The sequence below is a fragment of the Magnolia sinica genome, chromosome 12 (genome assembly GCF_029962835.1).
Source record: "Magnolia sinica isolate HGM2019 chromosome 12, MsV1, whole genome shotgun sequence".
Lineage (NCBI taxonomy): Eukaryota > Viridiplantae > Streptophyta > Magnoliopsida > Magnoliales > Magnoliaceae > Magnolia > Magnolia sinica.
The window spans coordinates 46162581-46187578 of record NC_080584.1 but is presented as its reverse complement, the minus strand read 5'-3'; the positions used below and the strand labels follow the sequence as shown (position 1 = coordinate 46187578).

At 43.9% G+C, this 24998-nt stretch overlaps 1 protein-coding gene across 1 annotated transcript; it reads left to right on the top strand.

Moving 5' to 3' along the window:
* The first annotated feature begins 1349 nt into the window (after positions 1–1349).
* Positions 1350–3989, top strand: LOC131220034 (organelle RRM domain-containing protein 2, mitochondrial-like). The gene is made up of 4 exons (XM_058215012.1): positions 1350–1359; positions 1424–1492; positions 1573–1679; positions 3668–3989. Exons 1-4 carry the CDS (start codon positions 1350–1352, stop codon positions 3764–3766), a joined length of 285 nt encoding a protein of 94 aa, XP_058070995.1. The 3' UTR covers positions 3767–3989.
* The last annotated feature ends 21009 nt before the right edge of the window (positions 3990–24998 follow it).

Genomic DNA, 24998 nt, shown 5'->3' with positions numbered 1-24998 from the left:
GGCACCGGACAAATTCTGATTACCAGAGGCATTATTGATGCAGGACATGGAAAATTAAATATGATATGCAAGATTTCAGGCTTAGATCCTTCCAATTCAGAAACAATCACACAAATTCCATGTCCCACATGAAAATCCAAACATTCAATTAAAAAGGGGAATCTATGCAGGTCCAAGCCGACACAGGCTAGGACTGGGCCAATAAAAATTATAAATCAAACGATGTCAAAGGGAAATAAAATCAACAACTCATGCATAAAAATCAGTCCCTAATCCAAAGGATTCCCTAATTTCAATTCAAGGAACCCTAAGGTGATAAAAAGGGGCAAATCAATTAGGGATCATGTAATCTAGGGTTAAGATTCATGAAAAACGGCTATGAGAGGATAAAAACCTGAGCCGAAAGATGATCCCGCGTATGGACAGCAACAATGGCCCAAACGGACGTGCATGTGATCCCGGTTGCACTTGTATGAGGCCCACTATTTAGAAAAATGCTACCTTGGCTCTGGTCGGCCAGGGATGGACTCCAAAACTCCCAAATCTCAGCTCGAACCGATGTACGGTTTGTGCGTGGTACTCCGTCAAAGTTTCAGCTCGCCCGTGGGCCGAAATCTGGAAACCTGCTGTAATGAAGAAATCTGATGCAACAAAAGGACAAATTCGAAGTACGGATGGTGGGGGAAGATGGAAAAAAAGATGATGGAAGATGGGGGTGAATTGGGATCGATGTGGCTTCGCACCACGGTAGTTAGCCCTTCGAAAAGAGAGGGCTTCGCACCCACTTTTGAATTCTTCCACAACTCACGAAGAGAGCAGAAAAATAAAGCAGAAATTTTTTATTAACTTCAATCAATGAAAAGAACTACAAGGGGTGCCTATTTATAGGGAGAACCCTATACCCAAAAACTCGTACCATGTGTGACACCTATTACTTAGCGATGAAGTAAACTAAAATAAAAACCAAAAAAAAAAAATCTAAAGCGTTCACGATGTTCTAAATAATAACAATAAGCAAAACCTAAAATATAAAACTAATCCAACGAGTGGGCCACGATCATGAGATCCCATGGTGGGTTTTTCTTGACTATCGGGCCACTTTTCTGAACCAAAACTTGACTTCTAGCTAGGAGGCCCTCCCTGGACGTCGTCATCAAGCCAGATCGATGGTGGGGTCCTCCTCCTACGTACGTACGTGCGTAGGGGGCGGCGTGAGTGCGCGTGATGTCCCCATCAATTATGCAGTAAAATTATAATTACTGAGGAATTCTGTGCAGTAAAAATCCCTTCTTTCTTAACTGTAATAGTCAGTTGAGTTTGTACATGCTATGCCTAAATATTTCTCAATCATGGGAAATGGTATTTTACACCCCCATGTTAACCTTCATTTTTTTATTGCTTTTAAATAAATGTTGATATACAGGGCTGAGCAAACGTACCACATCAGAGGGTCTTAGAGAAGCCTTTTCGAAATTTGGCCAAGTTGTCCATGGTACGTGCTTCACTTCTAGAATTACTGAGAAATTTGCATCTTTGAGAATACCATTTCTTATATGATTCTTTGATTTGCAGCTAGAGTTGTAACAGACCGGGTTTCAGGATATTCTAAAGGTTTCGGTTTTGTAAGATATGCAACCCTAGAAGACGCCGCCGAAGGTATAAAGGGCATGGATGGAAAGGTTAGCTAACATCACCCTTAGCATTTACATAAGTTATAAATTTCACTGTGCGAGATTATGAAAAGTTAGTCATCATCACAACTAGGCTCCTACCGACTGGACATTTAGAATGAAAGAATATTAGTGAGAAGTTCCAAGGTGATTTCCATGGCATTGGTGTGCGAGATGCTGACCACCATGAACATGCACATGGCCCATTTGATGACTGTATCTCAAATGGGTGTGTTTTCTGCCTGAAGAATGGACTAGCCTGATTTTTGGTCCAAGGCACATTCATGCTGCGCCCCCACCCCCACCTGATAAAACCATGAAAATTTGGCATGTCACGCTAATTGACCTGCCAATCTCTCCTTGTGTGGGCACCTCAAGATTATCTTCAAGACTAGCAGTCTCTAGATTATTTTTCCCTCACCATGTTTTATGATTTCGAGATACTTAAAAACTATTAACATGTCCATATCATATCATGCTCAATTCTTCAATTTTAGTTGCAGAAGTCATTTGTGTCATGTCCACAAAGGGTGCAACCCGGGCGGGTTGAGGGTCAACCTGAGTCCAACCCAACCTGAACCTCTAGAGGACCCAACCCACAACCTTACCCTACCCGAATTCCAACCTGAGGTGCCCACCATGAACCCAACTTGAATTCCTCTACAACCCGACCTGACTGGACCTGATCCAACACAAATACATGTGATTGTTACTAACCCAACCTGAATTTGCTCAACCCAACCCAACCCAACCCAATTCCAATTTGGGTTGGCATTTTCCATCCCAAACTCAACCCAAGGACCTTGACAACCCAACCCAACCTGACGCAAATTTGGGTTGGGTCAATTGGGTCCAGGTTGAGCCAAACCCAAGTTGCAGCCCTAATATCCATGCCGAATCCGAGCATCTTAGACCATACATCGGGATGATGGAATTCTGGATTGCTTCTTTTTGTATAAGAATCAGCATATGATTTTGCGGGAAGGTTTGAACCTCTTGAATTGGTTGGAACTATAGGGTACCATGACCATCAGGGTATAGTGTCCAAATGCCCAAGTGTGTGGAAGTGTGGCTTATGGTTCATTGATCCATTTCATTGTTCTGTTGGGGGCCCACCTTTGATGGAAGATTCCCCAAAAATCCTCCAGATTGGGAGACTATTGGATCTTTGGACTTCTCTCCATGCCCTTGAAGGTCTTTCTTTACAGGCTGCTGATTGAAGGTTTGGGATCTCGTCCAGACTGGAGATTTTGGGGTAATCTCAATCCATTAGGGTCTCAACCAACGGTCTGGATCACTAAATCACAGGCCCCATTTGTATGTACCAGGTGCATCAGAGTACTACACGCACCCTAATTCATCAGGACCTTATAATTCCTCATGAATTTATCTAATTACTAGACACATTGATTTGTCAGTGCCCGTCATTATCATTGAGTCTTTATCCCAATTAATTGGGGTCGATTTGTTAATTCCAAAACAAGAAAACCATATTTTCAACAAAATAACAGAAATGCCCACTTCCTTTCAGCTGCAGTGCGGCCCCGCTTTCGTTTTCATCACATTACCAGTCTTTTGAAACGATCACACTCTGCTTCAGTCTTTTATATTGTGGAAAGTCCAAGGAGGGCCTGTTGGAGATCATGAATTCCATGGGAAAAGAAAATAGTTTTCCTTGATTTGACATTTTTTTTGCCATTTGATTTGTTAACAAAAATGGATTCCACACAGTCATTGTTAGGCTTTTTCACATTTCCTTTTTTCTAACACGCGAAACGAGGTAACAGTTGTCTAATGAACACGGGATTTCACATGAGTTCTCCTTTCAAATCAAACACAGCCATATCCATTATTTTCGTCTGATGGTGAAACATCATTGCTTTTTCTTTTCTTTTCTCCTGGAATCCATGATTTCAAATGTGCTCTAAGGTTATTTCCACCGTTCTATATTTTATCTTATGTTTTGTATCTCTGATATTTATTTTCTTCTCATGTAGTTCTTAGATGGTTGGGTAATTTTTGCGGAGTATGCAAGACCCAGATCACCGCCGCCACCACCGCAGACCAACGGACCTTCTCCGTCAGGCTTTCCATAACTCGAATTATTATTTTCAGAGATGTTGAACTGTACCGATATGAACAACTTATGGGTTTGTGTTCTCAATTTTGTCTTAAGAGAACTCTATGATTTGAAGAATAGCCATGAAAGAGAATTCTCTTTCACACTCAGTGAAAACGGTTTGATTAGTCAACGGATGGGTAGGAAGGAGTTTTAACATATAAACATTTATTATATAAACATTTTAGAACTTCGAATTATTTGGAGGTTTGTATTAATCAATTTCCCTTTCTGTTTTAGAGGAATTATAAGATTATCGGCCGGAGTTAGTGCTGTGCACTTAGTTTCTCAGTTCTTACAAGTGAGCCTGTTGTTTGGCAATCGAGACCCCTTTGATCTGTTCCAAGAGTCTTCCTTGTGGTTAGTCTTGGGTCATTTTCTTCCATTGAATACAGACCATGGCAGTATTTCTCTTCATAACTGCAGGCCATATATTTGAAATGTAGTGTTGCTGTATTGTAGGGGATTTTTGGTGCAAGTCCATCCACAGTTGAATGTGATGGGCCGGTGTCTTGATCATCCAACCATGACCCCATTTGTAAATACTGAAAATCTGAGTATACTGTGCAAGATTTGTTTGAGGATCTTATGATTCCTGAGCTTTACTGAGTAGAAATTCTTTTATTTATTTTATTTTATTTTATTTATTTATTTATTTATACAATTTCAGTGTGAAGATCGTTTTTGTTTTTTTTTTTGTTTTTGGTTATTTTCTGTTTGATCCATTTTTAAGATCGATTTTGTATGGTTCTTCACCAATCTGGCCCATGTTCCCTAAATCTGGCTGTTTCGGGCCAACATGGGGCTGATACAGCCGTGCTGCTGTTCATGGGCAATACTGCTACAACACATGAACCTGGTTTATCCATGGTTCAAAAACTCTGTGACTCATCCTCGACTTGAAACTTGGCTATGTCGATTCAGCAAGATTTTGGGCTGACTCACAAGGAAACTCGCTCATGACTCAGTTGAAACTCGGGAAGAGAGTTGACTGGGTCGACTCAGTGTGCCTAGGCATGACTCGGACCAAGTCGCTCAAGGTGAGTGAATCTTTTTTCAGTAAAAGGATGAGATTTGAGCCCACAGCCTCCAGACTCCAGAAAGAAGGATATCGAACCCCCATTTTATTTTCTTTTGGACATTTGTACCCTTCAGCCTCTGGGATTATATTTCTCATTCGGCACACGTGCCAACCATGCCTGTGCATGGGACATTTGAGCCGTGCATAAAGTAGGGCCCACAATGCAGATGATCCATTTAAAATCAAGATGACCTACATGCACAGTATATATAGCCTAGAAATTCTCTCAAATGTTTATTCTTTTATGTAGTGGCAGCCCACCTGATGAGCTGATCGGCCTGACTCTCTGCTTGTCAACCTAATGCACGGCTCAGGTCTACCACGTATGAATATGTGACAGGTTGGCACGTCTCCCTGTTCCTACACGTGCCAATGTGGTAGATGTGAGATCCATGTTGGTTATCTAGCTGTCCCCAGCGTATGTGGTGGGCGCAAAAATCAGGGTCTGGTCGCTGCATGGCTAGTAGTGCATAAGGAATGGATGGATGAGAAAGCGGATTAGTATATCAGGCAGTTTAGTGGCTCACGTGAGATGGGCAGATGCTGATGTGGCACGTGGCAAAAGTGCACCCATGTGTACAGTATTGAACAGTCATCAGGTGTGGCCCACCATAGACATGCCATTGCTGAAAAATCTGGCCAGTGCACAAAATATGGACCGAGGGTTGTCCATTTCTAAGGCATGGATTGGATGGTTAGGATTGCCATATAAGAGGTTAAAGATGGACCCCACAAATACATGGCTAAAATTACCCATTGGCTTATTTTATATTAATGATCTTGACCGTCCATTTTATAGGCATTTGATGGAGGAATTAGAGTAGTCCGATCAGTGTTATCTTTAGCTGGGTCCCCCATGAAACGTGTACTGAACCTAATGGACGCTTTGGATCGATTAACTGTGTCTAAGTGTCTTCATGCGGTTCGGGCCACTAACTAAAGGTTCTCGTGGCGCGCGAGATCATTTTGGTGTGCTGAAGATATTCCCAGGGAGAGATGGGACATGAAAGAGGAGAATCACTTCACATGTGCTAATTTGGAACACGTGTGAGAGATCCAGGCCTAGATTTTGGGGTCCACCGTGAAAATGCCCTGGCCGGGAGTCTTAGGGTCTGATATTCTCTCATCATATGGGAAGATATGGTAGTCCAGATCAAATCGCCCCCTGAATCCATAAGGTGATGGGTAATAGGGAGTAGGATTTGACGCCAGATATTGATTTATTACACGGTTGGTTAGATCTAGATTTCTTTTATTTTTATTTTTTTTTCAATTATTTTCATATAAAGGTATATAAATGAATTATGATTAATTACCAATGTTATTTTGCATTTTTTTTCTACACTGGTAATGAAAGCTTGCTTTTTGGATATTAAGGGTTTGTTTGGTTTCCTGGGATGGGGATGTGGTAAATGCATATTCTCAGAGCATTTATTACATCCCTGTGTACTTTTGGATGAAATGTCTCCTCCCATCATAATGAATTTTCCTGTTTGGAAAATCATACTTTTTGTGGAAACTCTTTCCCATTTTTGAAAAGCAGCTAAGAAAATGTCTCCACTGACACACGTGCAGGACCACCAAAAGTGGCAGAGACACACCTATCAGGGACCCACATGATTCTTCTTTTGGATGCGGATTCGGTGGATCTAGGGAACCACTTGGCTGGGTGGATCTGTGACTTTGGGGCCCACCGTGATTGTGTTTTATATTCACTGTCCATCCCTTTAGCCCATTTTAGAGCATGAGCCCCAGAAAGAATAAAAAAATCCAAACCTCAAGTGAACAACATTATGCCCACCATCAAATGATTCTTGTGGGCCATGAAAGTTTTTGATCAAGCTGATTTTTATATCCAGTTTATCTATTACGAAGATGTTCGATAGTAAATAATGTAATGGACCAATGGCATGCGATCTCCAAAGTTGGTGGACCCGTCTGATTAGCGGCTTATATGAAATGCTCTCTAACAACCACTTCACTCATTTACCAAACCAGCATCTAAGCCCGACAATGGCAAAGCTGTCGTACCAAACTGTGGGTCCACCGACTCTTCTCATACAATCCCTTGTAGACCACCGAAACTATCAGTCACCACTGTTTCTTGCGGTGTGGTCAATATCAAATTACGATCAGCTTCATTTTTACTATCCTGCCATAAAATGAGACAGACCCATAGCTCAACTGGCAGACTGAGTGGAGATACCTCGTTTCAACACTTCAAGGTCTTGGTATCGATCCCTAGTGGGGGTGGCTAAAAAAAAAAAAAAAACCTGGATGGATGCTGTGGATGTAAGGAACATACATGAAAGTGGTCCCACAACATGGGATCCACCGCAACGACGTCCTAGGGACAGTTAAACAACAATGTTCATGTGCATATTGCCTAAACAAAACCAAAAAACATAAACATAAACTTGTCCAAAATTACAAACGTCCTAGGGACAGTTAAACAACAATATTCATGTGCATATTGCCTAAACAAAACCAAAAAACATAAACATAAACTTGTCCAAAATTACAAACGACCCATGGATTTACAATACATAGATCAACTATTTGACCACTACTGTAATAGTACTATGATGCATCTATCGACTAGAAACATCAACGATAAAGGATCATTAGCTGAAAAACCATAACCATAATAGTAATGCCAAAAATAATAAACAAAACCAGCATCAAATCATGATTAAAGTCACTACAGCCAATTGAGTTCCCAGGGTTGGCTGTATGTGGTGTTGCTGGTATCATGGGAGCAAGCATATCAGTTGTGAAGTAGTAACCGAATGCCTCGTCAACGTCAATGCCTACCTAATTCGGAACGACATCACCTATGAATGCGCTCCACGTAAGAAATGCTTCCTCTGCATACTTGTATGACATGAACCGAGCATGGTTGTAACCCTTAACTTGGACCTTGCATTCATCTCATGTGTAATATATTCCTGGTTGTCTTCCTACGAACACAACGTAGAATTTGGTCATCTGTTCAAAAGAAGAAGTCATTGCTCATCGTTAGATTATCCATAATTATAAGCAGTTACATACCAGGTAATATATCACCGTAACAAGTGTCGCTGTGACTTGCGCGTAAGTTAAACCTGCATGTAATTCAAATAGATAACAATACATTCCCATGATTAAACTATAAGAAGATCCAATCAACTATGTATATTAATGCACTTTATGTGTTAAAATACCAGAGTGAGAATTCTGTCTAAAAGTGCTCCAAAAAATAAGTGTGCTATCCAAAGTTATACAAGTCTATATTATCCGAAAAGCAAAGCCTACGAATGACCGATTCAACAGTCAAGCCAGGTACAATGTTCCTTCATATGTGGGGTCCATCCCCATTTAGCAACATCCTTACAAATGAAATTCTCTTCTCTTCGGAAAAGTTAAGGAAGACGGCCTCATATGATTCTTCTTTAGATAGCAATTTCATCGTCCATAGTACCTCATCAGCTGTGAGTCCCTCCAACTCTTTCAAAGCCGGTATAATCTATGACATCGAACCAAAGTTCTTACCCTTATCGATTGAAATCGCAATTGACTTCATAGCTCCCCTAATATTAACCATCCCGGTGCCAGTTATATCAACTAGTTGCTCCACTCTCGGTCTCTTTTTAGAATTAACTGTGGAGTTCGTGTTGCCGGAGGCATTCCCATTCTGCATCGGACTCGGATGAGGAATATTGTTGCCTCTACGGTTATCGTAAGACCAATGGATTTTCGGTGTAATGTCGTCAAGATCTTCAGAAGATATAATGTTAATATCATCATTCAGATTGACTATGTGATTGAAGGAAACCTCTGTATCTCTCCATCGAGGAGTGGTAGCGTCAGGAGAGAAGTTGTCAGTGACACATGCTTTACCGGTAGCCCTGTCGTTTTCGAATATGTACTCAAGATCATCGTACCTTGGCATTGGTTTGTCATGAAACTGAGCAGCATCTGGATGAGACTAGACATAATATAAAAAACAACCGGTCATTAATATTGCATAGGCATGATGAAATATAATTTAAACTGAATTCCAGTTATACCTTAATCTAGTCCATCCACACTTCATCTGAAGCGACGACAACTTTTAGGTCTGGGTCCCATCCAAATCCAGACGCACCGTGCAGATTTTTGATAGTGTAGTTCTTTTTCACTATGTGGATGCGATTTTTAACGTTCCCATTATTGATCTTGAGGCCTAATTTCAACCTCATGTTGTTAACTACTCTTGTTGTCACGCCCCAAACTCGGAAACCAGGCTCACAAAATTTCAATCGCCGAATCCGGCGCCGACAGCTTCTGTAGTACCCCATTCTCGGCTCCCGGCACCCATATACCAGGTTCCGATCCTGGGATCCTATAAGGAGGATTTTTCAGCATGAATTTATTCCGTAACAAACATAACCATAAGCATAACCCAAGAATAATATCCAAGACACCATCACAAAATTCACTATAATAAAAAACTTTAAGGTACAATGCTCATAAAGGAAAATGCAATGATAATAATAATGGAAACTCCTGAAGCTTGATTACACGCTCTTGCTCCTACTAAGCTACGACTGTGTCCTGACGTCACCTACACGCATCAATTGTGCATAATCTTATAAAAAGCATAGAAGGTGGTAGAGTGTGTGCGCAATATAAGCGTGCTCAGAATGCAATATCAGAGTAATGCGAAATATATTGGTAAGTCCATGAATGCTATCAGCTGTACCAAGGCTATGCGATGTAAGACATGAATGCTATCAGCTGTACCAAGGCTATGCGATGTAAGACATGAATGCTATCAGCCACATCAAGGTCATACGATGCAAGGCGTGAATAGTGTCAGCCATACAAAGGCCACGCGATGCGAGATGCAACTCAAGCATACCAATCTTCATCCAAATCCCAATAGCAATGAAGCTCATCACTAGAGCATCAAATATCAGTACAGTTCTCACTCTAGATAATCACCGAGGTTTACTACATTCCAAATGACACTGCCCCTTTCCTAGGAACGCAGTCCAAGTGAGCGTAAGAAACCTCACTATCCGCCTCGCCAATAGCCTGCCAATACCTATCCGGCACGTCGATAGTGGACCTATTTATCAGCTGGTCATACTCAGCCTAGCAATTGCCTCCTACCCTTGGGCGGGTAAAGCCACACCTCCTTCCAACCGACCACGACACAGTGGGAGATGCGGCCTCATGGTATTCGGCCCTCGTGCGATCATGTATCCACTCGATCTCGACGTTGGTGTCATCCTCTGGTACCATTGGGTTTAGAAATTTTCACCCATAGACATCTGTGGTACCCCGATGCTAGTAACAGTATTTCTGGTGTTCAATCCTGCCATTCACGATATATTTATGGAGGCTATGGCCCTAATGTCGCTAGGGTGTACAGTAATCATGTCACACAAATGCCAAGTGTATGAATCACACTATCAGTCATGCATCAATCCTGTGCATACCGGGCGCTCATGTGAGGCAACTCCGCCTATCAGGGAGCTCCATAAACAATCTGCCCAATGGCATATGCTATGATCCGTCACTCCTCATATCAAACATACATTTGATATGTATGGGCATGAATCATGGAGCTATACTAAGCATGTTATATAGTAATGAACTCTCTTCATAACAAAGATGGGCCTAGATGGCCTACACCTAACAAGTATGGGCCTAACAATGGGCCCTAGGGAGAGTTACAATGCGGACATTTAACAACCATTGCTTTATAATGTAGACGTCAAACCATCATTGCTCCCAAGGCATGACCCATCATAAACATCATTACATACATTACGGTGGAATCACACATCACAACGGACCTCATATACATCTTATTAGGCCTCACACAAAGGCCTCACATATATCTCATTGGGCCTCACTCATGGTCCTTATATAAATCACATTGGGCCTCAACTTATGAGCCTTATATACATCACATTAGGCCTCAACCCAGGCCTCAAATACATCACAATGGGCCTCATCATATGGGCCTCATATACATCAAGATGGGCTACACCAATGGGCCTCATATACATGGAGATGGGCTGTAACAATGGTCATCGATAAATACAACAAATCCTTCACTCTCATAGGGAAGAGTGAGGACAGGAGAGGACATCAAACGGTCCTTCAGCTTTGCGAATGCCTGCTCACATGCGGCGCTCCAAACAAACTCTGCGCCATTCCGAGTCAACCTGGTCAATGGGGCTACAATACGAGAAAAGTCCTCAATAAAATGCCGGTAGTAGCCCACCAAACCAAGGAAACTGTGGATCTTGAACACGTTTATGGGCTGGCCCCACTGACTCATGCCTCAACCTTCGAGGGATCCACTTCAACGCCCTCCCTCGTCACCACGTGACTGAGGAACTTCACCTCCTCCTACCAAAACTCACACTTCTCCGGCTTTGCATATAGCTGGTGGGCACAGAGGGTCTGCAATGCAATCTCCAAATGCTGCTCGTGCTCCTCATGGGTCCTCGAATATATTAGAATGTCGTCGATGAAGACTACAACAAACTGATTAAGATAAGGACAGAAGACCTCGTTTATCAATTGCATGAAGACCACGGGCGCATTGGTCGGGCGCATTGGTCAGTCCGGAGGATATGACCTGAAACTCAAAATGATCATAGCGCGTCCTCAAAGCTGTCTTCGAGATGTCCTCTTCTCGGACCCGAATCTGATGATAACCGGAACGCAGGTCAATCTTCGAAAAGGACTGTGTACCCTGCAGTTAATCAAATAAGTCATCTATCCTCGGGAGCGATACTTATTCTTGATCGTGACCTGGTTGAGCTCGCGGTAATCCACACAGAGCCTCAACAAGCCATCCTTCTTGCTGATGAAGAATACCGACACTCCCCATGGCAAACTGCTCGGACGAATGAATCCCAACTCCCGCAACTCGTCCAATTGCCGCTACAGCTCTCGCAATTCCATCGGTGCCATACGATATGAGGCCTTCGAGATAGGCGCGGTACCAGGCACAAGATCATATGAGACTCAATATACCGGCATGACGGCTACCCCAGAATCTCCTGAAACACATCGGGAAAACCATAAACGACTGATAGCTAGTCGATACACAAGGTAACGGGCTTCTCAATGGCGCAGGACATCAAACAAGACAACGATGCTCCTTTGGGCTCAGTAATGAACTAGAACTGAGGCAAGCCGGGTATATAGAACATGATTGTCCTCGCGGAGCAGTCCAAGATGGCGTGATACTCGATAAGTCAATCCATGCCCAAGATGACATTAAATTTGGACATCAGCAATACGAACTGATCAGCAGGCAAAAAGATATCACCAACCAGAACGAGGCAAGACGAGTAAAATCGGCCCAAGAATGTAATCTTTCTCAAGGGCATCGATACGGTCAACCTCTCGCGACTAGTGTAAGGCCCGTATCCTAACCCGTACCGTTCTATAGGCTTTCGCGGTCCTATTGGTTGAATTTTGGTGACCTGCTATCTGTTATCGGTGTTTACGTGTAACCCTGAGTCATGTCCAGTATATCTGAGTCGGCTCGAGTCGAAACTTGTACCATCACGACCGCGTCGTTGCCGCGGTTCCGATGTCGTGTCTCGCGCGCCAAGGCGATACCCGGGCCAGGAGATGTGGGCCCACGTTTAGTTTGAGGAAAAACATCGCGCGTTGCAATCCCTAGAAAATCCATCACATCAATCACTTCACTTGTCAAAGTACACCCATTAATCTATCCCATTCCCAAGTACAAAAGTAACCCTTAAAAATCAACTCTATCCCTTACTCAAGTACACCCATCGATCCCTCTCCCATCACTCCTCTCCCATCACCCCTCTCCCTCTCATTCTCTCTCCATTTTTCAAACAACATCCCATGAGAGCACCCAACGTCCATGGCTCCATGAGAGGAGCTAGTGTGGCCCACCTTTTTATCTCTCATTTTCACCCTCCGAAACCAATCTCAACCGTTGAAATTCTTTCCTTGGAGTTCTAAGACCTATTGGAGAAAGGAGGAGTTCAAGATCTAGAGGTGGGTGCTTCTATAGCCTAGATTTGATGTTTTTATGATGGGCCAAGTGAGGCCTACCGATTGATGATATGGATCTCACTTTGGACCCTAGATGTGGCCGATGGCCCACCTTAATTATCATGATCATTCCATGATGGGGCCATTCTCCATGGACCCCATCATGATGTTTACTTCCTAGTTTGATAGAGGTCATCTAGACCTTCCATTGTGGTGGAGAAGTAATTTTCACCGTTGATTTTTTATTCGATGGGCCCACATATATTGGGACCCACTTGATGTACGATTGAAAGCATGGAACGGAGGGCCCATAGTGTCGGGGTCCCTCCATCACTTGATCTCTCTCTTTCTCTCTCTCTCTCTCTCTCTCTCTCTCTCTCTCTCTCTCTCCTCCCTTTATTTTGTGGCCCCCACGATGTGTATGTGATATCTAGACCGTCCATCAAATAGACCCCATGGCCGTCCAAACCACGTGGGCCCTACCTTATAGATGTTGGGAAAATACAAATGTAAGGTTGACCCAAATCAAGTGGGCCACGTCCATGTGGGACCCACCTTGATTGTATATTCAGACCGTCTGTCCAGCATCCTGGACGCTAGACGTGGGTTAGTGGAGTCTGAACGGTCGTGTATTGGCAGGTAGAAACAAAAATATAACTTGATTTAACAAGCTTTAGAAAGGGTTGCTCATGCGGCCTCCTCCTTGATGTATGAAGTCAATCCACGCTGTCTATTCTATTCCCTAGCTCATTTTAGGCATTGAGTTGAAAAATGGAGTCAATCTGATTTTCTGGCGGGCCATAGCGTTGAAAACAGTAGTTGTTACCGTTGAAATCTACCTTGATTTTTCTACTCGCTAAAACACATTAAATATTGGGCTTGTTTGGTCCATCTTGAGTCCTGGAATCCAATGGCTGGGGTGGATTTTGCTGATGCAGGCCCCACGTGTGAAAGACCTCAGAAAACTAATTTCGAAAATAAAATAAAATTAGGCAGCAGCGCCTGTTGCTGCCGCTGACGCCAGCAACGTCCTCCTGCTGCGTATGACGTTGGAGGCAAGGACGTGGGTCCTTGCCGTGGGACCCACCATGATGTGTGTAGAGCATCTACATCGTGCATTTTAACGGGGCCCCTTAGGGCAGTGGGCCCTCCAAAAATCAACCTTATGTGGTGCTTAGGTGGCCCACATCATAGGAAACAGTATAAATGAATGTCTGCCCTTGAAACCCTTTTTGGGTGTCACAGAAATTTTGGATTAATATGAAATTTGTTTTTTTCTCTGCATCCAGGCCTGCATGACATTATGAACAGATTGGATAATAGAAAACTATTATGGTGGGCCCCACGTGGGACTTACAATGATGTATGTGTTTTATTCGCACCGTCCATGGCAGTGGACGGTGGAAACCACCACGTATGTGTTTTATCAAAGCCGTCCAGGCAGTTGCTGGACAGCCAGTAGGCCCCACCCTTAATGTCTGTGTTATATCCAACCGTCCTTCCATCTACGGGCCACACGTGTGGACCCTACCATGAGGTATGTGACCCACCATAACGCATGTGTTGCATCCAAACTATCCAACCATTTGGCAAGCTTATCTTACAGGCTTGAGACTATAAATAAGTTAGATCTAAAGTTCAAGTGGACCCCACCCTGATTTATGTATTTGATCTCTACCATCCAGATATATGGGACGGTGGGATTCACCTGATGAACGCATTACATCCTCACCGTCCAGACAGCATAGGACGATGGGGCACACGTGATAAATATGTTATATCCTCACTGTCCATAGGTGGGACGTGGGACTCCCATTGATGTATGTGCTTTATTCACACCATCCACCTGTCAGGCCCACCTTAATGTGTATGAGGCCCATTAGTACGACCCATTGATGTAGCCCACTTGATATGTATGAGGCCCATTAGTACGACCCATTGATGTAGCCCACTTGATGTGTATGAGGCCCATTAGTACGGCCCATTGATGTAGCTCACTTGATGTGTATAAGGCCCATGTGTAGGGCTCACCTATTGTGTATTTGAAGCCCATGGGACATGGCCCATTGCGATGTATTCGAGGCCCATGGGCAAGGCCTAATGAGATGTATTTATGGCCCATGTTTGAAGCCCATATGTTAAGGCCCATATGATGTATTCGAGGCCCATGGGACGTGGCCCATTGCGATGTATTCGAGGCCCATGAGCAAGGCCTAATGAGTTGTATTTATGGCCCATGTTTAAAGCCCATATGTTGAAGCCCATATGATGTATTCGAGGCACATGGGATGTGGCCCATTATGATGTATTTGAGGCCCAAGTATGAGGTCCAATATGATGTGTATTAGGCCCTTGAATGAGGCCCATGGTGATGTATGTTATGCCCTTGTGTGAGGCCATGGGCCCACTATATGTTTGGCCCTATGTGGGCCACTCATTAGGATCAATGTTGGTTAAATGTCCACATTGATGGACAATGATAGTTGAATGTCCACATTGTGACCTTTTCTTAGGCCCTTTATTAGGCCAAGTTACATTATCGAGGCCGATTGTCGAGGCCGAGTCAAATTGTTGAGGCCAATTCTAATTATTGTGGTCGATTGCCGATTCTGGTTGTCATGGCCGATTGACCAATTATCGATCGAGGCCGATTGCCAATTCTGATTATCGTGGCTGATTAACCGATTATCGATCGATTTCGATTATCGTGGTCGATTGTTGATTCTGGTTGTCGTGACCGATTGACCGATTATCGATCGAGGCCGATTATTATGGCCGATTGCCAATTCTAATTATCATGGCCAATTAACCGATTATCGATCGAGGCCGATTATCGTGGCCGATTGCCAATTCTTGTTATCATGGCCGATTGACCGATTATCGGTCGAGGCCGATTATCGTGGCCGATTGCTGATTCTGATTGTTGTGGCCAATTAACCAATTATCGATCGAGGCGATTATCGTGGCCGATTGTCGATTCTGGTTATTGTGGCTAATTGACCGATTATCGATCAAGGCCGATTATCGTGGTCGATTGCCAATTCTGGTTGTTATGACCGATTGACCGATTATCGATCGAGGCCGATTATAGTGGCTGATTGCTGATTCTGGTTGTTGTGTTCGATTAACTGATTATTGATCAATGTCGATTATCATGACCAATTGCCGATTCAGGTGGTTGTGGCCGATTATCATGGCCGATTGCCGATTCTGGTTGTTGTGGCCGATTAACTGATTATCGATCGAGGCCGACTATCGTGACTGATTGTCGATTCTGATCGCCGATTCCGATTGTTAAGGCCCAATGTGATGTATATGAGGCCTATGTGATGAGACTCATTGTGATACATTTGCGGGCTAAGCGATGGAGCCCATTGTGATGTATGTTAGGCCCATATGAAAGGCCCATCATGATGTGTATTAAACTCTTGAGTGAGGCCCATAGTGTTGTATATTTAGCCCTTGTGTGAGGTCATGGGTCCACTATATGTTAGGCTCTATGTGGGTTATTCCTTAGGGAACAATGTTGGTTTAAATGTCCACATTGTCGTGGTTGATTGTCGATGCCGGTTATTGATATCGATTATGAGTATGTGACCGCATAACATCATGATACGTGCCTATACGCATCATCTGCATGTTTGTTATGAGATGTGGTTGACCATTGCATATGACATTGGGCATGTTGTTATGAGACTCCCAGATAGGCGGAGGTTATCTCACATGAGCGCACGGTATGTGCAAGATTGATGCATGACTGGATTGTATGACTTATACATCTTGCATTGTGATTACTGCTTGCCCTGGCAACATCAGTATTGTAGCCTCCATAGGCATATCGTGGATGACCAGATGGGACACTGAAAATCTGTTACTAGCATCGGACTGTCATAGATGGCCCTGGATGAAAATCCCTAAACCCTCTTGGTACCAGAAGACGCCCCAACGTCGAGACCGAGTGGATACATGAGTGCCCGAGTGTCGAATACCAGGAGGCTGCGTCTCCCACTATGTCGTGGTCAGTTGGGAGGGGATGTGGCCTTACCCGCCCGAGCGTAGGGAGCATTGCTAGGCTGAGTTTGACCAGCTCGTAAATGGGTCCACTATCGATGTGCTAGATAGGTATTGACAGACTATTGGCTAGGTGGATAGCAGGTTTCTTACGTTCACTTGAACTATGTGGCTGGGAGAGCGGCAGTGCCATTTGGAGTGTACTAAACCCCGGTGATGATCCCAGAGAAGAACCGTATTGATATGTGGACTTACTGAGTAGGAGTTGCATACTCATTCATTCATTCACTATCCACTCGGGCTAGTGGTGCGCAACTATTTGTTATGTGTACTTTCACATGGCCAGGATTTTGGTTGAGGCGCACAACTAACTTGAGATCAAGAGTTTACCACGTTGAGTCTGACTATCCAAATTTAAGTATGGGACTGGTTTGGACAGAAGTCCCCTGTGATGGACCCCATAGCCTGCGATACTACCTACTATCATCCCGACTTCACATTCCAGTGTGGTCATTCCATTCGCACAACATATTGCATTACATCCGTGACATATGACATTTTGGGTTACTATGTTTCTGCATTTATATGGTCTAGGAACGGCTGACGTATTTGTGAACACATAAGGAATTGTACATTATATTGTATTCTCGACATTTGACATTTGGCTCTTTATGACTTCTCATTTGCATATCTGATCTATATTGCATACTCTGATATTGTATGACTCATGGACTTGTCAGTATTTTTGCTTACTCTGTTATCGTATGATTTATGATATTGTCAGTATTTCTGCTTACCCTGATAATTCATGATCTTGTCAGTATTTCCGTTTACTCTGTTATCGTATGATTTATGATCTTGTCAATATTTCTACTTACTCTGATAATTCATGATCTTGTCAGTATTTCTGCTTATTTCGATATTGTACGATTTATGGATTACTAGTATTTCCGGTATTGAATGATTATGGCATTGTATTGAATACTTGGCACTTACCTTGTGCACACACTTACACCACCCTCTAAGCTTTCTATAAGCTTATGCACGATAGATGCGTGCAGGTGATGTTAGGTTGCAGCAGTGTTGAGCTTGGAGCGTGCAGCGGTCTTCTGGAGCTTGATTTTCGATTTATGTATTTTTCTTTCAGTATTGTACTCAAATGATAATATTAGTGGATATGTGATGATGATGTTACCTATGTGAATTGGGTAATCTTGTGGTTATGCTTATTACGAGTTAAATGTACATTAAAAAAAATCCTCCTTATAGAATTCCAGGATCGAAATCTGGCGTATGGACACTAGGAGTCGAGAATGAGGTACTACGGAGGTTGTCGGCACCAGATTCGGCGATCGGGATTCCTATGAGTCCAATTTCTAGGTTTGGGGTGTGACAAGCAGACTTTGTCGGTAATCCAGTCGAACGGCAGAATCTCTCGAACATAAAAGAATGCGAAGCACCGGAATCAAACAAAACTCGAGCAATGATGCAGAAGCTAGAAGTATACCCTCAACGACTCATCCGGATGACTGCGGGTCCTGCTGAGCCGTATAAAACCTAGCCTAAGCTAGATGGGGAGGTACTTGTCCCCTTAAGGTCCCTGCTACTGCTGCTACCTCTACGGCAGCCTATATTATTGTCTCTGCTGTTGCTGGGGTCTTGACGTCTGAGGTGGCTGCAGTCGCTGCTGTTGGGGTCGTTGCTGCTGTGGTCGCTGCTGCGGTGGAGGCTACTGTGGCCCTCTCGACTGCTGATGCTGCTGAGGGCAGGGGCACTCATGCATGTGGTGCCCTGTCCCACTACATCCAAAATAGGTCCATGTAAACGGTCACTGGGGTGGCGCTAGAGGTGCTGCTGGTGCTGTTGGTGCTCTGACGGTTAAGCGACCCCTATGCCTCTGTTGCTAACGACGCTGCTACTACTGGGAGCTACCGAAGGGGACCTGCCTCTTCCGGTCTCTCCTCTGATCATAGTCGCTCTGCGTGCCAGCCTACTCAGTCTCATAAATCTGAGCCCTCTGTACTACTGCCTGAAAAGTCGGGAGCACATGCCCAACAACATGGCCTCGAAGACCGTAACACAAATCATTCTTGAAACAGCGAGTCTTCCACTCCTTATCATCAATCAAATACGGTGCAAACCTCGATAGCGCCACGAAACAAGCCGCATACTGCGCCACAGACATGTCTCCCTATACCAAGGTCTTGAAGTCTAACGCTCGCTGTCGACGAATATGGTTGGGGAAGTACTGCTGGTCGAATCGTTCAATGAAATCCTCCCATGTCTAGACGAAGTCAGCTCCTGCAACACGGGTGATGGAGGTCCACCAGTGCTCGGCCTCACCCTGGAGAAGAAATACGGCTAACCGAACCCGCTGCTGGGTCGTACATGCCATCATATCAAAAATCTTCTCCACCTCGGAGCGTCATCTCTCGACTGTTGTCGGGTCTGGCTCGCCTTGGAAATGTGGGGGGTCGAGCTGTCGGAACTCTCAAAGAAAAGCACTCATGCGCTCCTGCTCTGCCTGGGCTAGCAAAATAAAAGGGTGCCTACCCTGCTCCTGAAGGGCGGCCATCACAGCTTGCAACATCTGCTATAACTGGGAGGCACTCACGAGTACGGACCGATCAGCACCAGTCTCAGGTGGACGAGAGGCATCCTCAGGTTAGGGAGCAGGAATCTCTGGTGATGGAGTGGGAGTCGTAGGTGGTAGAGCGGGAGTCGCTCGGGTCCCTTTCATGGGCGGCATGTCCTATAGGAAAGAACAAAGGCGCTTATCAACCTTGAAAACTCTCGAAGGCACGCACGTTAAAGGTCTATACAGAAAATCGCTAAGTTATCCGAATTCGAGACCTGATCATTCTAAACTTATAGCAGACATGTGATGTTGTTTTTAGTTATTTCCAAGTTATGCTCTAATACCAACTTCTATCATGCCCCAAACTCGAAAACTGGGCTCACAAAATTCTCGATCGCCGAATCCAGCGCCGACAGCTTCTCTAGTACCCCATTATTGGCTCTCGGCACCCATATACCAAGTTCCGATCCTGAGATCCTACAAGGAGAATTTTTTAGCATAAATTTATTCTGTAATAAGCATAACCCACGAATAATAGCCAAGACACCATCACAAAATCCACTGTGATAAAAAACTTTAAGGTACAATGCTCATAAAGGGAAATACAATAATAATAATAACAGAAACTCCTGAAGCTCGACTGCACGCTTCTGCTCTTACTAAGCTACGGCTGCGTCCTGGCGTCACCTGCACGCATCAATCGTGCATAAGCTTATAGAAAGCTTAGAGGGTGGTGAGAGTGTGTGCACAATATAAGCGTGCTCAGAATGCAATATCAGAGTAATGCGAAATATATTGGTAAGTCCATGAATGCTATCAGCCGTACTAATGTTATGCAATGCAAGACATGAATGCTATCGGCCACATCAAGGCCATACGATGCAAGGCGTGAATGGTGTCGGCCATACCAAGGTCATGCAATGCGAGATGCAACTCAAGCATACCAATCCTTATCTGAATCCACATATCAATGCGGCTCATCACTAGAGCATCAAATATCAGTACAGTTCTCACTCTAGATAATTACCAAGGTTTAATACACTCCAAATGACATTGCCCCTTTCTCAGTCGCGCAGTCCAAGTGAGCGTAAGAAACCTCATTATCCACTTGTCCAATAGCCTGCCAATACCTATCCAGCACGTCTATAGCGAACCCATTTATAAGCTAGTCATACTCAACCTAGCAATTGCCCCCTACCCTTAGGCAGGTAAGGCCACACCCCCTTCCAACCGACCACGACACAGTGGGAGATGTGGCCTCCTGGTATTCGGCCCTCGTGTGCTCATGTATCCACTCGGTCTCGACGTTGGAGTCATCCTCTGGTACCATCGGTTTAGAGATTTTCACCTAGGGACATTTATGACACCCCGATGCTAGTAACAGTATTTCTGGTGTTCAATCCTTCCATACACGATATGCTTGTGAAGGCTATGACCCTAATGTCGCTAAGGCGTACAGTAATCATGTCACACAAATGCGAAGTGTATAAATCAAACTATCAGTCATGCAGTAATCCTACGCATATTGGACGCTCATTTGGGGCAACTCTGCCTATCAGGGAGCTCCATAAACAATCTGCCCAATGGCATATGCTATGATCAGTCACTCCTCATATCAAGCATACATATGATGCATATGGGCATGAATTATAGAGCTATATTAAGCATGTTATATGGTGATGAACTCTTTTCATAACAAAGATGGGCCTAGACGGCCTACACCCAACAAGTATAAGCCTAACAATGGGCCCTAGGGAGAGTTACAACGCGGACATCAAACCATCGATGCTCTCAAATCATGACCTGCTATAAACATCATTACATACATCACGGTGGAATCACACATCACGACGGACCTCATATACATCTCATTAGGCCTCACACAAAGGCCTCACATACATCTCATTGGGCCTCACTCATGGTCCTTATATACATCACATTTGGCCTCAACCCATGGGCCTTATATACATCACATTGGGCCTCAACCCATGGGCCTCAAATACATCACAATGGGCCTCATCTTATGGGCCTCATATACATCAAGATGAGCCACACCAATGGGCCTCATATACATCAAGATGGGCCGCAACAATGGGCCTCATGTACATCAAGTGGGCCCACCGACCTAGCCGGTCCATCTACACCATTCATCCATTTTTAGAGATCATTTAAGGGCATTTCCCACAAAAATTGAATCATACAGGAAGATCATTTAGACCATACCACAAATAGCTGTGAAGATAATGATTTCCACCCTTTAAAATTCCCAGGGCCCACCATAATGTTTATTTTTCATCCAATCTGTTCATACAGTCACAAAGACTTGAATTAAGAGGAAAAACAATATCATATTGGTCTAGAACTTCTGTGCTCCCAAAAGGGTTTCAATGGTAGGCATTCAATCCTCTACTATTTTCTACAGTGTGGTCCACCTGATATGCAGATCTGTCTGAGCTCACCATCTGGATGGATGGTTTGGATGTAACACATACATCAGTGGGCCCCACAGAACTACTGACGTTAGATACAACAGCTACCCAGCTACTAGATTGCTGGGCTGCTGGCCCAACGTCCAGCAGATGGGCGGCTCAGATACAACACATATCTTATGAGGGCCCCACGGAAGTTGTTGACATCAACAACAGCTATTGTTGCTGCTGAAGATGGATGAACGGCGCGGATGAAATCCATACCTCTGGTGGGTCACGTCTAGATGGACGGATGGTATAGATAAAACACATATGCCGTGAGGGGGAGGGGGGGTCCGCAACAGGTGGACGGTGTGGACTAACACATGGGGTGGGTCCCACCCGTCTAGAATGTTGGACGGTGTGGATAAGACCCATACATCTAGTGGGTCCCACGTAACTTGCTGAGGTCATTACATCAGTTATATAGCTGGTGTGAGTTACACTAGCCGATCTGCTTTTATATTAGGTGGGTCCCACGTGTAGCCCACCTCATGTAATATAATTAATAATAATAATAATATTATTATTATTATTTAAAAGCGGCAGCATCTAGGCCCTGGACGGTGGCCTGGATGCAAGATACATCGGGGTGGGTTTCCACCACCGGATGATAGATGGCGTGGATAAATCATGCTTCAAGGTGGGCCATTCAAACAAGGAAGGGGGGGGGGGGGGGGGGGAGAGAGAGAGAGAGAGAGAGAGAGAGAGAGAGACGCGTGTGATGGGAGGGACCTCGGCACTATGGGCCCTCCCTTCTATACATTACAAAACATACATCAAGTGAGTCCCATTACATGTGGGCCCAATAATAAAAAAAATTCAACGGTGGAGATCCCTTTCCACCATAAAATACAAGGTTTAGATAACCATTTCATACTAGGAAAATAAACATTATGATGGGGTCCATGGAGAATGGCCCCATCATGGAATGAACATATGAGTCATGGTGGGCCATCGGCCACACTAAGGTCCAAAGTGAGATCCATACCATCAATCGGTAGGCTCCACTTGGCCCATCATCAAAAATATAAATCTAATCCTATAAACACCCACTAATTGCTAATCTTCTTAGTTCTATAGCTTCCTTAGCTCCTTGGCTTCTTCTTTAATGGAGGTTGATGAGAATTAAAGGGTTGGATGGTGAGATTTGGGGGGTAGGAAAGTGAGCCTCTCTTGGCTTCTTTCTCTCCTTAGGATTTTTCTCACATGGTTGCTTAGGAAATGGAGGGAGATAAGATGGAATGGAGTGATAGATGGGAGAGGGGATGGTGGTTGTAAGAAGGATGGGATAAGAGGGATGGGTGTTGTAAGAAAGAGTTGACTTTGGGGATGGCTTGTGTAAGAGAGGAATGGGTGAGTGATGGGTTATGATGGGATGTGTACTTGACTTGTGATTAATTGATTGATGTGATGGGTTGTAAAGATTCTCTTGAAATTCGCAACGCGTGATGTTTCTTCGAAATATACGCGGGCCCACAACTCTTGGCCCGGATATCGCATTGGTGCACGAGACGCAGTATTGGAACACGGTGACGACGCGGTTGCTAGGGTACAAGTTTCGAGTCGAGTTGACATAGATATACAGGATGCGACTTAGTATCGCGCGCAAATGCTATCTATGCTTTGTGGGTTGCTGGAATTCGACCGAGAGGACTACGGGATCCTAAGGAATGATACGGACTATGATACGGGCCTTACACCTGTATAAGATTCTTTTTTAAAGCCAACACCACTTTTTCGTCTTGCAAGGACCAACTTCATCAGTCCACCCTTTAGGATGCTGTCCATATCATCCGTCCAACGAAGAACACCCCCATAAGACTAGTCCTCAGGTGATCTGTTCATGGTATGCTTTCTGAGAGATCTACATGGGGTACTAGTAGGTGAACCTAAGGAATTTTTCATCGGAGTAAACAGTACAGATCGTCTATTCGGTGACATGGAGCCGCTTCGGTCTACCTCAATTTACAAGAAGATCAATTAGGAATGTAAGTAGAAAAAATTGTCATTGTTAAGATGATATATCGCATCCTTTAAATAAATCAGTAGTAAAGCATACCCCATTATAAAAAAGTCAACTGTATATTAAACAAAATATGGAACAACATCATGGGTAATCTAGTAATGAGATTCTTGAATGCTATTTCAGGAACGACTGAACATGTTCGTCTTATTACACTGTATCTAATTTGTTTGACTCACTGGATGAGTTTGGTTCCACATTTTGGACGTGATTTCATCACGTGTTCTTGCCCACTCATCTCTTTCGTGTGGGGTGACATTAAAAAGCAGACGACCTTCATCGAGGACAGCTACTTCTGTAGATGATGGAGTCACACCATCGGCACCATAGCTAGACGACCCCTCAAACTCAATCATGTCATCGTCTTCTGACATCCTTATGAAGTTGTGTAACACACAACATGCTAGCATTATCTTCACTTGAGTTTATATTAGATATTATGGAGCAGTCTTTAGAATTGGGAACCTGGCTTTAAAAACTCCAAAACATCTTTCTATTTCGTTCCATAGTTGTGCATGACGATAATTGAATAACTCTCGAGCATTGGATGGTTTCCGGCCTATACGATACTCATTGAGATGGTAACGTGCACCACGATATGGGGCCATGAAACCAGGAGAGTGCGCATATCTTGCATCTACTATGTAGTATTTACCTACATTTTAAAAATAATTTTTCATCAATAACAATCCTTATTCGTTTGATGTTATGAACAATTCAGAGTGCTTGATGTTCATGGGTTTACCACTGGGGATTACGAAAAGATCGCTTGAGTGAGTCAAAACGCTTTACAAAACGCGTGCATCTGATGTGGAACCTTCTCATCCTGTTAACACATAAACAAACTTCATGTCAAACTTTCAACCTACCATAACATTTTGGGATATGAATCTTTTCCTATTTCGATAGACAATACTACCCACAGATGCTACAAAAGTAGGAATGTGTGTCCCATCTATCGCAACGATACAATCCTAAGTCAAACTTGTCAACCGTTAGGTGATATTGGCGTTTATATTTTAA

Excerpts from the sequence above, each read along its gene's own strand:
- LOC131220034 (XM_058215012.1), top strand. Across the intron at positions 1,493-1,572 it reads ATTTGGCCAAGTTGTCCATG|CTAGAGTTGTAACAGACCGG; the intron begins GTACGTGCTTCA and ends TTTGATTTGCAG. Across the intron at positions 1,680-3,667 it reads TAAAGGGCATGGATGGAAAG|TTCTTAGATGGTTGGGTAAT; the intron begins GTTAGCTAACAT and ends CTTCTCATGTAG.